Below are 16,312 nucleotides of genomic sequence, written 5' to 3'. Positions count from 1 at the left end.
GACTGCATCTGTTCAGCAATGCAGAACCTCATGTTCACCGGAGTATAGATCACTGCAAATCCCACTCTTCAGATAATTCTTTTATACTACTGAAATAAAGGTGAGACTGAAATTTGGTGTACTGTCCGTTGGTCTGAATGAGGCAAGAACACCGTTTAATATTAATTACAAGTAGAATGCTTCCAGCATACCAGGCTAAAGAATCCTGTGTGAAAGCACATTAAGTCACAGTGAGAGTATGTTATCAGGAAGAATAAAACTGACATAAACTCTCTAAACAGATATGTGCTGGTAACTATATGATAAAGCATCTGTGGCTTGAAAATGTGTGACAGATTCAATACCATTATCAGTCAGCTAAAACTTCAATGAGAATAATCATATATATGCTTAGCATTAGGTACATATTTAAATATTTTACTGAGTTAGCACCCATGACTACCTTCTTTGTACAGAAACAACTGGATTTTGGACAAAGACATCAGCTTACCTGCAGTGATGTTACTGTAGAAAGATCTTTAAGTTTTCCTTCTTCATCTTTTAAGTTGTACCCCTCTGGTCTCTTATCTCTTTCAGTAATTTTCCATAATTTGATTGTTTTATCTTTAAAAGAAAAGACAAACAACTGTCAGCATAGGAATTCTGAATGTGGTTACTCACCTTTCACAATATATTCCTTAAAGAAGTTTCTACACCTTGGTTTAGACAAGTCCTGTGCTGAAACAGTCTGGATCACTTGATTTCTGGATCACACATCCAGAAAATGTTGCCAACAGAAAAAATACTCATAAAGCACATCCCATACCTTCAAACCGAGTCAGAGGTTCTTGGCAGCTGATAGACCATGTAGAGCATGTAGAGCACATGCTGCTCTTGTATCCAACTTGGCAGTTTGCAGGTGGAACTGACCAAAACCACCCAATGCTCGCTGCTGAAGCTCAGTTTGATAATTTGACTTTGCAAGGAAATAATCTTGATATTAAAGCCAGTTTGTTAGGTCACTTAAAAACAGCACAAGACGAGCACGGAGTAGACAGACAGACCAATGATACCTGCCTGGCCTACTGTGGGAATGGGCAGTGGTGTATTGGTGTAACACCAGGAGCTCCAGCAAATGAAAGGCTGTGTGAAAAATGAGACATTTCTCCCTCCTAAGGGAAAGCAGCTGAGAACAACTGACAAAAAAACCTGAGAGAATTGGTTGCAAGGGTAAGAGAGATAAGTGGGGAGAAAAATACATTAATCTTACACAGAATGGAATTAAATCTAAACTCTCCCTTTTTCATGATGGGTGAAGCATATGATGATAGAATAAGGATGCCTCTCATTTAGCAAAGAGCCCCTGAAGCCAACAAACAGAAGTTTTAAACATTTTAGATGGCGTTTGTCCTTGTTTTTGTAGTAGCTGAAGATGCAGATTTCCCTAACGTTGATTGTCCACTCCCATGCTGTTCGTTCACCCAACCTACCAACCCTAACACTCCCTAGGCTGAAAAATCAATGTTAACTCTTCTGCAAAAAAATCTGTCCCCAAGCTTCTAACGGTTGTTTCACTCATCTGTTCATGGAGCAGCCAAAGCCTTTCCAAAGCTTCTGCACTTCAGCTGTCACCACAGCTTCCGTTAACCTCAGTTCCTGCATCACTTCAGATTTCATCCTCCATTCCTCCTTTACTTCTCTTTCCCCAAGTACATAGCAGAGCATAATTCTTTCCCCAGTGTGGGTGATCCAAATACTTCTTTCACATGCTAGTACAAATAATTTTAAAGGCAGGACATATGAATACATGAAGCGCTTTGCATTTCTATAGTAACTGTAACTTTGACTTTTTTTTTTGTTTCAGAAATGAAGCCCTCCACTACTCTCAGTGCTATTATGCATCTCCTAATGATATTGATATGCTAATTTTCAAGGAACAAAAATATTACAATTGATCAATCTACAGAACAAGAGGTTAGTTCAATCTGCAGCTAAAAGCTCCATTTAAATATTCAATACATTTCATTTGTATCAGTCACGTTAATTAATTACTAAAAACACATATAGGCCAAGTCATGCACTTGGGATTTTTATTACATATAAACAGTGCATTCCTGCTTATCTATTCTAAAATTTGTAAATATAGCAATTGTAAAATGAATTATAAGAAAAAACACAAAAATTTTCCATTGTTGGACTTGACTGCTATTGATAAACCTATCCGTTTCCTGAGTGAAAGCTATTTTATTAGCAGTTAAAGGTATCACATGTGTTGGATTTCTTTTCCTTCATCTGCCTCTAGACTTCAAAAACTCCCTAGAAAATCTAAGCATGCTTATATTTCGCAAAGTATAGAAACATCTCTGTGAGGTTCAGTATTCATTCAGTCTCAAGGGCGTTGTGAAGTTTAAATTAATTAATGTCTGGTAAGCAGTCTGAAATCCTCAGATGAAAGGTTCTGTATGGGCCAAATTCTGATCTGTCCGATGTAGCTCACATTGAAAGTGGCCCCAATATATTCTGGTACAAAAGATACCAATGAATCCTAATAATTTATTGTCACACTACAAAATCAGTTCAGTTTACAGCGTAAACCAGAAATTTGCTAACTGCAAGCACTGCAAATCCACAGCGGGATTTGAAAACCTTGGTGGTTTCCTTATGCCTCCATTAATTAAGACGCTGCAATCAAAGCTTAGCTGATGACTTGTTGGTAACGTGTGAACTGGACAGGAACCAAGATCCTTTCTGAGAGAGGTGACCTGTGCAAGAACAGCCTCAGACAAAAGTCCTCCTTAGAAGGACAGAAACAGATTTGGGCAGGTGCAGACCTGTCAAGTCTCATATATTGAGGGCAAGATTTATATGGACTCTCCCCTCGCATTCCCTAACAGAGGGATGCTCCTTCCAGCAAATTCAATGGGCACTGTCCACCTGTGCCTGCAGAAAGCAAGGATACTGTTTCACAGTTCTCATTTTTCTCACCAAAACTGTGCTTTAGATCCAAACTACCAGACAGCAAAATATCAAAAAATTCATTAAAATATCAGGCTCAGAAATTAGTAAATATGAACCAGTACTCAAGACATTTCTACCACCTGCCCAATATGAGCATGCATGACAGGTAATGCCTTCATTCTCTACAAGTCTCTCCCTTTTCATAGACACAGAATTGATATACACTGTCAATGACTTCTCACAGGTGATCTGTAAGACAGCAAGGAATTCAACATGGGCCTTCTGTATCCTAAAGTTAAAACTACCTTTAAGAGTATGCCAAGAGGTGAATCTTCTGACCTCAACCGTGCCGTGCCAGGAAGCTAGGAATCCTCCTGGGCACACAAAAATGTTTTGTAATTCAAAGCAAAAATCCAAAGGCTACACCAGTAGCACCACTTCTGTTCTCCTCACCATAAAGAGGTCTGCTAGGATGCTCCGGAATTAAGAAGGGGAAAAAACAGAAGCCAAAGTATTTTGCCAGGTCCTAGGCTTGCTTAGTGATGGCTGCAACTGGATTAACCACGGCAACTCTCAGACTGATCATTTCTTCCTTTCTCCGCTCTCATATTAATCACACAGAATCACAGAATCAATCAGGTTGGAAGAGACCTCAGGGATCATCGAGTCCAACCGTTGCCCTTACACCACCATGTCAACTAGACCATGGCACTAAGTGCCATGGCCAGTCTTTTCTTAAACACATCCAGAGATGGTGACTCCACCACCTCCCTGGGCAGCCCATTCCAATGTCTAATAACCCTTTCTGAAAAGAAATTCTTCCTAATGTCCAACCTGAACCTCCCCTGGCGAAGCTTGAGGCTGTGCCCTCTTGTCCTATCGCTAGTTGCCCGGGAGAAGAGGCCAACTCCCACTTCACTACAACCTCCCTTCAGGTAGTTGTAGACTGCAATAAGGTCACCTCTGAGCCTCCTCTTCTCCAGGCTAAACAAACCCAGCTCCCTCAGCCGTTCCTCGTAGGTCAGACCCTCCAGACCCTTCACCAGCTTGGTCGCCCTCCTCTGGACTCGCTCCAACACCTCAACATCTGTCTTGAAGTGCGGGGCCCAGAACTGGACACAGTACTCAAGATGCGGCCTCACCAGTGCCGAGTACAGAGGGACGATCACTTCCCTAGACCGGCTGGCTACACTATTCCTAATAGAGGCCAGGATGCCATTGGCCTTCTTGGCCACCTGGGCACACTGCTGGCTCATGTTTAGCTGGCTGTCGATCAGCACACCCAGGTCTCTTTCCACCGGGCCGCTTTTTAACCACTCTTCCCCCAGCCTGTAGAGCTGCATGGGGTTGTTGTGGCCCAAGTGTAAGACCCGGCACTTGTTCTTGTTGAACCTCATGCCGTTGTTCTCGTCCCATCTATCTAACCTGTCCAAATCCCTCTGTAGGGCCTTCCTACCCTCCAGCAGATCGACACTCCCACCCAGCTTGCTGTCATCTGCAAATTTACTGAGGGTGCACTCAATCCCTACGTCTAGATCATCTCTAAAGATATTGAACAGCACCAGCCCCAGAACTGAGCCCTGGGGAACACCGCGAGTGACCGGCCGCCAGTTGGACTTTGCCCCATTCACCACCACTCTCTGGGCTCGGCCATCCAGCCAGTTTTTAACCCACCAAAGAGTCCACCCATCCAAGCCCCGGGCAGCCAGTTTGTCTAGGAGGATGCTGTGGGAGACAGTGTCGAATGCCTTAATGAAGTCTAGATAGACTACATCCACAGCCCTGCCCTCATCTACTAAGCGGGTCACTTGGTCATAGAAGGAGATCAGGTTGGTCGAGCAGGACCTGCCTTTCATGAATCCATGTTGGCTGGCCCCGATGCCCCGATTGTCCTGCACGTGCTGTGTAATGGCACTCAGGATGATCTGTTCCATCACCTTGCCTGGCACCGAGGTCAGGCTGACAGGCCTATAGTTCCCTGGATCGTCCTTCCGACCCTTCTTGTAGATGGGCGTTACATTTGCTAATTTCCAGTCAGCTGGAACTTCTCCAGTTAACCAGGACTGCCGGTAGATAATCGAGAGTGGTTTGGCAAGTTCATTTGCCAGTTCCTTCATTACTCTGGGGTGAATCCCATCCGGGCCCATAGCCTTGTAGGTGTCCAACTGGCACAGCAGGTCACTAACCATCTCCTCCTGGATCATGGGAGGTTCACACAGCCCCCCGTCCCTAACTTCAGGCTCTGGGGGCCGAGTCTCCTGAGGACAACCGGTCTTGACATTAAAGACTGAGGCAAAGAAGGCATTGAGCACCTCTGCCTTTTCCTCATCCCCTGACACTACACTACCCTCCTCATTCAGCAAGTGGTGGAGGCTCTCCTTGACCCTCCTTTTGCTGTTGATGTATTTGTAAAAGCTTTTTTTGTTGTCTTTCACTGTAGCAGCCAAATCGAGCTCTAATTGAGCTTTGGCCCTTCTAATCTTCTCCCTACACGACCTAGCCACGTCCCTATAGACCTCCCAAGTTACCCGACCCTTCTTCCAGAGCAAGTAGGTTCTCTTTTTTTCCTTAAGTTCTAGTCTAAGTTCTCTGTTTTACTAGGCCGGTCTTTTTCCCCGACGGCTTGCCTTCCTACAGACTGGGACAGCCTGCTCCTGAATATTTAGCAATTCCCTTTTGAAGCATGTCCAGCCTTCCTGGACTCCTTTGCCCTCCAGGACCGATTCCCAAGGGACTCGGTCCACCAGCCTCTTAAACAGGCTAAAGTCTGCCCGCCGGAAATCTAAGGCAGAAGTTCTGCTCTTGCCCCTCCTTACTTCCCCCACTATCGAAAACTCTAACATTCCGTGGTCGCTACTCCCAAGATGGCCACCGACCCTCACATCTCCCACTAGTCCTTCTCTGTTCACATACAACAGGTCAAGCAGGGCCCCTCCTCTAGTGGGCTCATTTACCACTTGCATGAGGAAGTTGTCCTCCACACATTCTAGGAACCTCCTAGATTGCTTTGTCAACCAGCAAACTGATATAAAGGTCTATTAGGCCAACTGCAAAAGCAGCGTATCTGAGGACTCAACTGTATTCCTCCATGTTTCCAAAAACAAACTTTAAAATGAAAAGGAAGAGGTTTACTTTAATAATCTGCTATTGTATCATGCACTTGGAAGAAGCCGTTCTTAAAGTTAGCTGAAGTACAAGGGATATTTTGACCAAGGGAAAAGTGCAGAAGTAAACTCCAAAACTTCATAATTAGGTGAATAATCATTAAATTAGCACAAATCACCTAGCTATAACAGATGTGTTTCATTTCAAATACCGCAACAGTGCCCTCAAGAAGTCAAAAGACAACTTTAAGGAAAACAGATTACAAAAAATAATTTGCTATCTGCTGTAAATTAATGTAAATATTATTTATTGCTATAATTTTTAACTAGAAGTAATCACTTTGCCCTAAAGCTTCAATTCCCAAAGGTGAGATTATACTATTTTTCTATCAGCAATTCCCAATTACGCTCAAATTTCTACAAGAAAAATTCTTTTCTGATTACAATGAAATCTAATATTTAAAATCAGATATTTTTGTCTCATGCATCACCAGCAATTAATAAAGGTTGTGGGTGTCCAAATGTTTCCTAAATGACACCTGTGCTTCTTAGGCTCCATTCAGTTTCTTCCCCCTATGTCACATCTGCATATCCCTTCCTAGCAATAATACTGTGGTTTTTTGATCAATAGACCTTCAGCATGTTAGCAAGATGAGTCAGTATCAATATCCTATTATTATTCCTACTGCCTTCCAAAGATTTGTGTAACTCAGAACTTAAATAAACCATTCTGATGATAATGAATGAAAAGAAAAAGAAATTCATCTCTCTCACCTACATTCATTTACACATCTACAAAGAATAAACGTTATGACAAATAGAATAGACAAAATTCTAAATCCCCAGTGAAACACAGCTGCTGAGTAAGGTGATGCCTTTGTCATTAAATTTATTTCAGGATAGCACTGCACATTAATAGCAAAAATGGATAGCTCTCTAAATGTCTGTAGATAGTCAATAGGAAAAACCCTATGGCTATGAATAAAATACATAAATAACAGATATCAGAGTCAGTATGACAGTCTTTGTAAACTCTGAAAGAGGAAATTACTAAAACAGTAGATTAAAATGAACAAACATATACAGTCAGCACTAAGATGCACAAAAGCAAAATGCTGATGTGTCCTATATACTCTCATCTATCTTACCATTTGTTGATAAAAGTGAGTGGGCTGCATTTTGCTGTGGTAACCACTTGATCTTGTTTATTTTTTCTTCTATCTCCAAGCTCTTCAAATAATCAAATTCAGGTTCATGGCTCTGGAAAGTGCTGTAAACATTGTACTCCCCCTGATTGTAAGGCTCATTTTTACTCTACAGAGAACAAGAACAACAAAAACATGTGGTTTATGACAGCAATATATCTCCATCTTTTAGGAAAGGTGTATAAGCAGCCTTATAAATATAAAAATATTGAAAGTATAATTTAATTTCTCATTTAACACATGACATTGACCGACTTGTTTCTACGAGAATTAAGTTTCCTGTAAGTATTGAAACAACATTTAATAAAAGGCACAATTTTTGAAGAAATGTTTATTCAGGAAAGCTTTCTACAAAAGATACTGCAGACGGACTGAATTTAGAGGTGGAACATAAAGGTATCACAGCAAAGGCATTGTTTTAAATGGAACGGTTTCATCAAACAGGCAAAAGCTATTAAAACAATGTAGAAGTAAAACAAAAACAACCTTCTTTTTTCTTATCTTAGAATTTTTGAGCTTTGAAGCTTTTTAGTTTGGGACAGCAAACTTCCAAGTAAAAGATCGTTCCTCTCACTTCCTCTCCAAAGAGGTGGCATTGTGTTTTTCTCAATCTTGAGATTATAAACAAGTTAGTCAGTTAGATCCGATTTAAGTATTAAAAATAAAGCCAGGTTTTAGCAAGCTATAAAGGACTACATTGGTAACTCACATACCTCAGGTTCCCTTTGGAATATAACAACCCGACCCCCCTTGTCACCAGTAGCCAGCAGTTCTCCAGTGTGGTTAAACTCAACTGTAGAAATAATATCAGCTGGAGGGAAAAAGAGAAAAAAGGCAAATTTTAGACTGCTACTACAATACAAAGCCATTAGAAATATCAAGCGCTCCACAAAAAATGTAACAAATGAGGGATTTGAAGATGAATTCAACAGCAAGTCACTAATACAAATGGGCTGCATGCCATTACAATCTGAGGTTGCTACACAATGAAACAAATGCAAAAATAACAAGGCAAATTTGTGTTTCCAGCACATCTGCAGTTTGGGAGTGGAGGAGATCTCTGGAGAGGTTATGCTTCAAGAAGAGCAATCTCAGGCTGCTACAAAGCTTTTTTCAGCACTGGAGGTAGCAACAGCATTGGCCTCCTGTTATTTCCTCTAGCAAGGACCAGCATAACATCTCAGTCCTGTGGCATGTATTATTTATTCTTCACCCTTTATGAGGGTTTTATTATAACACCCTAGCACTAGTTTTCTCAAATATGTATTTGAGCCAAGACTGCAAAAGCAAAGCACATGTAGGCTGTCCTACCACATGGGAATGAAGGCAAAACCAGAACTGCTCACTGTGCAATGCTGGCAAAAGCCCATTCAAACCATCGTTTTCAGTAAATCATTTCAGTACCATAAAAACATGTCATCAGAAGATAAAAAGATCACAGTCTCTTTTTCTAATTTTCAACAACTCCCTTTCCCTAAGCAATTGCATCAGCTTAAACAAGAAACCTCATCAAAACCTGAGGCCAGTCTTGAGTACAAATTACTATACATCAGGATGAGGAGGGAGAAAGAGACTGTAGGAGCAAAAGAACTGATTCTTCTGTTTGTATGACAGTAAATGCTAGAATCATAATCCACAGTTAATCCTACACTATTAGCATAATTTAAATTAAAATGCTTCGTGCAATAGTAAATTAAGAAGCCATCATATATACAATCACAGACAAACGCAGGGTATTACTCAGAGATTGCATGTATGAATCCTCTATAATGATCAGTATTCACTCATCAGAAACATGGGCCAGATTTTTCGAAGCGTCAGTAGTTAGCAGCTCCCATTTAGGCATAAAAAGCTGTGGTTTTCAAACACATTCATCATCCATCAGTTTATACTGAGAACAATGAGGCAACAGTGGGCTAAGCTCTTTTGAAAATCTAGCCCCAAATGAGTTCACTAAAATTCAAAGGAATTGAAATAACAAGTGGATGTACCATTTACTTGATACATTTTATGAATTGAAAACATCTGTTCCTATTATTCTTTTAATAAACTAGCAGTTGAGTGTTAGAAAGCTTCTATTGCCAGTAGCTCTCATCAGCAACACGGCCATCCAAAAGCCAGATTCTTACTGGAATGTCACAAAAAATTTACCATCTGAAAAAGGAACACTTCAACCTAATCATGGCAAAGAACATTATCTTTCACTTTTTTTAAGAAATATTCACCATCAAATTGTTCTGTCTAAAAAAAAAACAACAACAAAAACAAACCAACCAACCTTCCTCTTTTTTTCCTTCCACACACTACATATATAAAGGAGGAATGGGTAATCATAAAGCATGTATGTCATGTTCTTTTTTGCCGAATAAAATGTACGGATGTGTAGACTTTGAGAAAAATGGAACACGATGACTTACAATATTTTGGGTCCGAACCCAAAGCTTCTCAAAGTTAATGGCATTTGATTTTTATGTGGACTTCCACAGACTGTGTATTTTATAGGTAATAACCCCAAAAGCCCTAGTCTTAGTAAAATACAGGAAGAGTAGAGAGACTCTGCTTATGGTTGGTGATGCTCTGGGGCTTGGGATGGGCTGAATTTTATCTAAAAACTGGCTTTTTTTAATCTCAAAATCTTATCAACTTTTCTGGCATGTAAAGTTCATTTGTAGTGTTTCCAGTGGAAGAACATTTCTTGGCTATTTTGTTCTTATCTTGCAAAATTCATACTGATAGTAGGTGTGGGCTCCTGCTTGTAAAATGACACCTGCATGATTCCACTCATTTAAAGCTCTATCTTACCCCAACCACACTGGCAGAACTGCAGAAGTCTCATACTGACAGTCCTTTTAGAATGGAGACTCTTATCAACGCGCGCAATGGGGGAGAAGGGTAAATGCGGAGGGGAGGAATGTAATATCTATTAAAATATGTGTGGATTTTTGTGTGTGTGCACGTGCGTGCACATGTGTAATGTATATGTGATTTTCTCAACAGGTCACAAAAGAATCAGATAAAATAACTGTGCAAAAGGAATGAATGGCATTTGAACTTACACACGTGAATACATTTCCTGTTGGCCTGGAATACTTCCATGATGGCATGAAATCATAGAATCATAGAATGTTAGGGGATGGAAGGGACCTCTGGAGATCATCGAGTCCAACCCCCCTGCCAGAGCAGGACCAATCTAGGGCAGGTTACACAGGAACGCATCCAGATGGGTCTTGAAAGTCTCCAGAGAAGGAGACTCCACAACCTCTCTGGGGAGCTTGTTCCAGTGCTCTGTAACCCTTACGGTAAAGAAGTTCTTCCTCATGTTGAGGTTGAACTTCCTGTGCTCTAGCTTGCATCCATTGTCCCTTGTCCTATCGCAGGGCACAAGTGAAAAGAGGTTGCGCCTTTCCTCTTGACACCCAGCCCTCATATATTTATACACAATAATCAGATCCCCTCTCAGTCTTCTCTTCTCCAGACTAAAAAGCCCCAGGTCTCTCAGCCTTTCCTCTTCTCTATGGTCACAATGCTCACAAAATATTATATTGCACTTTACAGAGGGCATCAGCCAATGCCCAGTACAGTCCACAGGAGTATTTGCAGACTTCAATAGTAACTGAACCAGGGTTATAACAAAACAGCTCTGCATTTTGTTATTATATTGCATTTGTCATTAAAATATTGTGTGCAGTTAAGTGATTTTTGTTCAAAGAAAAGCAGCTAAAACATTAAGTATCTGTGGGCAGTGTGTAATGATGCTGTTCTGAGGCAAAATTTTCTCCCCTCAAGGTGTTTCTTCCAGATGCATCCCTCCTTTCTATTAGAAAAAACTAATTCTGAACTGGAAACTACCTATCATTTTTAAATTAACTTGTTCTGAAACAGAGCACATCCAATATTCCGAGCTTAGAGGCTATGCAGCTTGTTGGTAAAAAATTATCCTTGAATTGGAAAATCACTTTTATTGATCCTGTAAATAACAACTGAAAACAACAGCCAAAACAAAAATCATCTTATCCAGCATATCTGTTCAGCAGGCATTAGTCATGCTGTTTTCATAAAAAAGATTAGCCAGGCTGGCTCTTCCTAAGACAGAGGAGGTAGGAACAGAATCAATAAACAAAGCTCTTCATACCCTTCTGCAGAACATTCCCCTGCATATTTATTAATGCTGTAGCAACATCAGCCACTACGGTCCCATCCTTCAGATCCTTCCATTGGAGAATGGCCCTGTGAGCGTACAGAGCAATTAACTACCGGATTTCACCCTCTCCAGGATATAGAAATCCTCCACAATGGAAGAGCTGATGAATTTGCATGTACAGTAAGCCCTTGGCAAGGGATGGCAGAGATGAAAGACTCCTTCCAGCCTTCTTCTGCACTACACCTTCCATATCTCTGCTGGCAGGGCCAAGCTTTGCACTAACAATTAGGATTAACAGAGACAGAGAAAATTTACCTATTAAGAACAATTAGAGTAACCTCAATGCCAACAGGCAAATGTTTCCAATCAGATTGCAGATCCCAATTTTTATCCAATATTAATCTTCCTAATCCATTTTAAAATTCCCCATTTTGTCTATGCAGAAATGTATACAAACTGAGATTTAAAAGTCACGATGCTCAACATTTCCACTCAGTTAAAAAGCGCAATTTGGACACTCAAAATACAGACACTGACTGAGAAAAGCAAACCAAAAACCTTCAAAAGATGAAAATACTCCAGGGGAGGTACACACCTGGTCATCTGTTCCACATCCTGCTACAGCAAATTGTTCCAGCAGGTACAACACATTACAGACTTCATTCCACAGACTAATTGTACATATGCGCAGAAAGACACCACATCACTCTACAGCTTCAACTCACAGGAAGTTTTTCCTGATCCAGTCTGAAGTCTTTCATTCCCTGGCTCCTAGTCACCTCTGCCCTTTCATACCTCATTAACTAATTCCTCTGCAGCTTCACTGTTTTCACTCTTTAAACATGCTTAATGGCTATGTTGTACCCAACATCTGCTGCTTAGCTACATATATTCAGCTTTTCTAATAGATCTAAGTCTATCAATGGACATCTGTGCACATGAAGATACCTCTAGCTGATTGTACTGCTCTTCCCTCAACTTCATGAGTATTGTTCCAGCTCAGATGCAGCAAATGAACCCTCCAGCAGCCCTCCCTTACACTCAGCATGGGGTGGGATGAAACAAAGGTTGGTACACATAGTCCAAATTAATTCTGGGCTTTATTTCACACCATCACACACTGTTCGATGTTCACTTTCTAGCCTCTTACAGGTTTATTTTAAGGGGTTTTAACAGCTTATTCCTATATAACACAAACAGGTCCAAATATCTTTACAATAATTAGTAAAGCCTGACCTATATAATAAATCTTTGCATCATTTTGAGGCACTCTAGCATAATTGCATGCTGTTTTCCACCTACAATGTACTCAGTGAAGCAAAGTCTGAACACACTTACTCATCTTCATAGAGTCTTTTGGTCAGAAACCTCAAGCAACTCTAAGAAAAGCTGAACTATAATTTTCTATATGTTATTTTTACTAATAATTTCTACCTTTCTGGGGCCTTTCATTTGAAGGCCCTGGTATACTTTATTTTGCTTCAGAAGATCAGGAAAGCAAAGAAAATTTCAAAACTATTGCACTCAGCACAGAAATGCAGCTTTTTGGACAGCAGTAGCAAGTTTTGAGGGCAAACAACATCACGCAACGGTACAGGGAAAAGAAGTTCAGAGAATGCAATATTCCGTTGAATTCCAGTGTAACCCTGATAGAGAATTAAAGGATTTGGAATGGGCCAGAACACTGGAATTAACATCAGTACTTCTCTCAACAACAACAAAAAAAAGCTGTGAAATCCTACCAGCCCGAACGGGTCAGAACTTCTCCTGTATATCACCATCCATCACAACCAGCATGGCAACACTGTCGGCCTGAGCTGACTGAATCAGCATCTAGGGCAGGTTTCTGTTGTACGTGTTCCCAGTGGCTAGCAGGCAATTCTTGTAGTCTACGTTATTTCAACCAAGTTCTGACCTGGCCTAACCTTGGTTTGTGAAATGCAATAAGATCACAGCACAACCTGGCATGGCTGCAAGCAATGTTCAGTCACACTGATACAAAAGTCCCTGAGGAGCATAATCTGGAAGAAACAACAAAGCAGCCTGCAACAAAGAGAGCCATAAAACAAAAGGACAAATGGCAGATAAAAGAGGAGCAGCATTACAGTATCTCGTGTGAAGGGAAGGCCATTACAGTAAGCTGTGTTGTCAAAATTTAGTTTAGACTCAGACAATTAAAAAAAAAAGGAAAGAAAAAAATGGATGGAAAAAAAAAGCCTGCTACCTTTTTTTTTAAACGAAGTTTCAAAGATTTCCTCAAGCAGCTAGAAAACAAGGTATGCAAAACCTCAAAGGTGTGAGGGTCAGATGAATCCTTCTGTTCTGAAAGAGCTGGCAGAGAGACCCTTGACAACAGAAAGATTTCCTACTTGAAGCAGCAGCCTCTGTAACATGCATACGTTCTGGTCCACAGCGTGTTATTCATCATCTTGGATTCGCGAATTGTATGACACCAGAAACGATCCCTCAAAATTCAAGCCCGAAGTTTATCAGGCTAAATATCACCTTTCTTCTGGAGTATAACAATCTCTTCCTGATGTGAAATCCAAAACCACAGGGTCGAATACTGCACAGCTCTTGAAAGGCTGCTTGAAACAAGAACACTTCAGATGGGGATAATAGCAAATAATAGTAAAAAAAAATTAATGGAAGTAACAAATTTCCTAACCTCAAATCCTAGCAAGCACTGAGTAATCTTTCTCTTTTTTCCATCTTTAATCCCCAACTTTTGGATTTTAGAAATGCCACACCTACACACCTTGGTGGCCTGCATCAGCCCTGGCTAATCATGAGACCGTCACGATACCGCAGTTTCACAGGTCCGTGCATCCCTATATCCTCAGGGACCAAGGAAAGCACCTTGCCATTCAGAACAATTGAATGTAGGTTCAGTGGTCACTCAAAGACAAAATTTACTTGAAAGAGAATCTAAGAACCAAATCCAAGATTTGCACCTATGACCACTGTGATTTATTGTTTCTAGCCTCGAGCTTTAATAGAGTTGGATTTTTTTTCTTCAATATTTTTGTATGTATTTATTTTAAGAGCTTAGAAAATGTTTTCAAAGCTTTTTAATCACATGCTAATTTCTAGCTGTATTTCTCAAATCAGAAAATCAGGAAATGACACCCAACTATTGTAGCACAGTCAATGTGAAAAATTTTTTTTTACCTACAGGACAAATATATAAAATAGATTATCTGGGTTCTGTGCTCTGTGTTAAAAACAATTCCTACTGAATACAAGTCACTGAGATGTAGTTTTTCATAAAGTGACCCCCACACACACTTTTATTCCTAATTTAAAAGCTCAAAGCCCTTAATTTCAGTGGTTCTGGCACCCATATCCCTCCTGCAAAATACAAGGCCTCCAGGAAAAGAGGTCAAAGAGACTTGACCTTGTGAGGTAAATGGAAAGTTTCCCACTACTCTGGTAGTAAATAAGGTCAAGGAACATTTGTCAGGTGTAGTATAGCTGAAAATTAGGACACATTTCTCAAAATGTTGGCTACAATTTACATGCACTTCAGTTTCTTCATGTTCAAGGTGACCTGCTTAGATCAGCGAGACATTGCAAAGCTTCAGTCGTTAGTTCTGCAGAATGTCTAATTAACGTTACTATTATCCTTGCTGAAGTCACTAAGTGCACTGCTTTGTGCCTTCATAATCTGAAATACTCAGTGGACTGATAAAAAGCTTGGTACAATTCCTTTTAATACCTATTTAGGGGCTCTCAAACTGTGGGACTGCATCACCTGCAGTAACCGAGCAGGTTACTGAGTCAGGAGCTGACTCCAGCCCTGCTCCCAGCAGGTACCTCAGCAAGGTACATGGGCACCTGGGTATGCCCACAGGTACCTGGGCATGTCCAAAGCAGCTAAGCCTGGGAAGCACTGATACCTCCCATCATGTTCAACCCGAACAAACTGGAAAACTCACTGGAAAGCCTTTCACCTTTAGAAAAAACTCACCAGAAAGCCTTTCACCTTTAGAAAGCCGTTCAGTAACACTGCTCATAGCTACTCTTACAAGCAACACTTAAAACTAAGAAAACACTGCAGATCAATCTCTATTTTAGCATAAAGGTATGCACAGAAAGCTTCTAAACTTCACATCCCCTAAAAGCTTCTTGACAGCTTACACTGTGTAACACACACTAGTAATTTACTCTTCTGAGATTTCTGGAAGAAAAAAAGCGGCTGGACCTTTCATTTCTTTCTGTGTTTGCTGTCAGATGAGGCAGTCATCTAAGCTAAGGATTCAGCAACAGGCTTGAAACACTCCACTTCATAAACATTAGCGCAATTAGGAAACGTGCCAGTCCACTCCTCTTACCAACCAACACTGAAGGGCAAAAAGTTTAAAATAGCCATGGGCATCACATTATCTATTTACAATTTCCAGTGTGGGGGTTTAAAGCGGTACTCACAGAAGGAAGCCTGCCTGAGCTGGGAGCCACTGCTCAGCTCCATGGTACTTCCCACCGAGGAGCTGCACAGCCTGGCTGCCAGCAAGACAGATTAGAAATGGTGCTGCCAAGTGTTAAAAATGCTAGGCAACTGGGTTTTATGGAGAGCATAGAAAGACCTTGAACCTCACCCTTCATTTTGGAGCAAATAAATGCCAAAAATGGAAAGTGTACAAATTACTAAAATATACTAATTTTACTTTCACTGTGAGAAGTGATTATGCTTGTGCAGAATAAATGCAATGATCTACAACAGGTAATCATCAAGTTTTGCTAAAAGGCTATTATAAAACCAGGACAAAAAAAAAAAAACACCCATATTTAGGATTTGAAAGAAAAATCATTAGTTTAAAATATATGAGAGTGTAATGAAAAGTCATCCAAAATTTAAAATACAATCCTGGATAACCAGATTCAATATGGATGTTATTTCCCATGTATTACATACAACCTTCAAT

The 16,312-nt window shown here is 40.5% G+C and overlaps 1 protein-coding gene across 4 annotated transcripts in view; it reads right to left on the bottom strand.

Annotated features, from left to right (window-relative positions):
• The window catches only part of PPP2R2C (protein phosphatase 2 regulatory subunit Bgamma), a 210,185-nt gene that overhangs the window by 49,972 nt on the left and 143,901 nt on the right, over positions 1-16,312 (bottom strand). For 3 of the 4 annotated variants that reach the window (XM_068403259.1, XM_068403261.1, XM_068403258.1), the window contains 3 exons: positions 7,960-8,057; positions 7,190-7,355; positions 491-603 (listed from right to left, as the gene is read on the bottom strand). In XM_068403259.1, coding sequence (XP_068259360.1) covers positions 491-603; positions 7,190-7,355; positions 7,960-8,057 — 377 coding nt within the window. Of the gene's footprint in view, positions 1-490; positions 604-7,189; positions 7,356-7,959; positions 8,058-10,882; positions 10,893-16,312 lie in introns of those variants that run through there. The other variant, XM_068403260.1, reaches the window with a different exon arrangement.

Source organism: Nyctibius grandis, chromosome 6 (assembly GCF_013368605.1).
Source record: "Nyctibius grandis isolate bNycGra1 chromosome 6, bNycGra1.pri, whole genome shotgun sequence".
In the NCBI taxonomy this organism is placed as follows: Eukaryota; Metazoa; Chordata; class Aves; order Nyctibiiformes; family Nyctibiidae; genus Nyctibius; species Nyctibius grandis.
The sequence above is the reverse complement of the archived record's forward strand: the minus strand, read 5'-3'. Positions and strand labels throughout refer to the sequence as shown.